The 1137-nt window shown below is 34.8% G+C and overlaps 2 protein-coding genes across 2 annotated transcripts; one reads left to right on the top strand and one right to left on the bottom strand.

Annotated features, from left to right (window-relative positions):
• On the bottom strand, window positions 1-566 carry K450DRAFT_264180 (uncharacterized protein). The gene has a single exon (XM_051592767.1). It carries the CDS (start codon window positions 550-552, stop codon window positions 202-204), a length of 351 nt encoding a protein of 116 aa, XP_051439890.1. The 5' UTR covers window positions 553-566; the 3' UTR covers window positions 1-201.
• A 153-nt stretch (window positions 567-719) lies between these two features.
• K450DRAFT_276119 (uncharacterized protein) lies at window positions 720-1108 on the top strand (the record flags this gene model as incomplete). Its single annotated transcript, XM_051593218.1, has 2 exons — window positions 720-1016; window positions 1094-1108. 2 exons carry the CDS (start codon window positions 720-722, stop codon window positions 1106-1108), a joined length of 312 nt encoding a protein of 103 aa, XP_051439891.1.
• Window positions 1109-1137: the final 29 nt, after the last annotated feature.

The following is a 1137-nucleotide window of genomic DNA, read 5'->3' on the forward strand; positions in this document are numbered from 1 at the left end:
GCCGATTGATGTTTTCGAGTTTCAGTGAGCAAATTAAATATGGTCACGTGACTACATTGGTCAGCCAATTCCTTGAATTCGCTCATAAAAACCCCAGCGCAGCTGGTGAAAGCTAAGCTATTTTAAAAAATATATTCGTAAAGAATGAGTGACTAAATTAAATATTTGTTATTTCTTATTCATAATTAGGTCAGTGACTGATTATGGTGAATAACAACCCAAATTATCAATCCATGCACTTGACATTGTTTTGCCTGCGGTGCTGGTCACTATCTTTTGCCATGGACCTGTTGATATACCCAACGATGTGCCTGAGCATTGTTTATCTTGGAAAAATTGTATAGATGCACAGCTAGAGTCTTGATAATAAAACGATTCAACCTTGTCATTCAAAGATGTCGAGCTCCAGTCAACACAGTTTCCGTCTTTAGTTGTTGTTCCTGAATAGGTTTTACAGGTCCCAATGAAGTCTTCTCCAGTGCAGAGCAACAACGAATAAGCGTTGACAGATGCTAAAAGACCTGTGAATACGAGAACTTGCGCGACATACATTATAAAATAACTCTTGAATATACCTTTATGAAATATCGTTATTCATTTTTAAATAGACGTTGGCTGCTGCAAATTAGATGATTATGATGAGAATTATTTTCAGGTTATTATTTCAAATATCAAAAGTTCCACTTGAATGCTAAATTGATTTTTAAAATCATGATACAATGATTGTTGAAATGAAACGAAAGGCATCAACAGAAAGTACGTCGTCTTATGAAGTCGATCGATTTAAGAATCAAACCTCATCATTTGGTAAATATGAAGAAGAAGCCTTGAAGATAAAAATTGTTGAAGTGGCGTCATATGAAAAGATATTTGGACCAATCAGTATTGATTTGCCGGATTACCTTCAACATATGGAACTTCCAGATTTTGATTATGACAAGGTCCTGACCTTCAAGCCTTCCGAATATCCTGATTTTACTGACGCCCAATGTCTTTTGCTTACTAAACTTAAATATGTATTGATCAACAACAAAGATCCATCTTCAAACAGATTTGAACCGTATATTCAAGATTTGATTAATGATTTCTTTAGAGAGTGCAAACTTGAAGATGGTAGAAACCTATACATGATTCCTT

This window comes from Umbelopsis ramanniana (genome assembly GCF_025399195.1).
Source record: "Umbelopsis ramanniana AG unplaced genomic scaffold K450scaffold_187, whole genome shotgun sequence".
Lineage (NCBI taxonomy): Eukaryota > Fungi > Mucoromycota > Umbelopsidomycetes > Umbelopsidales > Umbelopsidaceae > Umbelopsis > Umbelopsis ramanniana.

Excerpts from the sequence above, each read along its gene's own strand:
- K450DRAFT_264180 (XM_051592767.1), bottom strand. The coding sequence starts at position 552 with ATGTATGTCGCGCAAGTTCTCGTATTCACAGGTCTTTTAGCATCTGTC.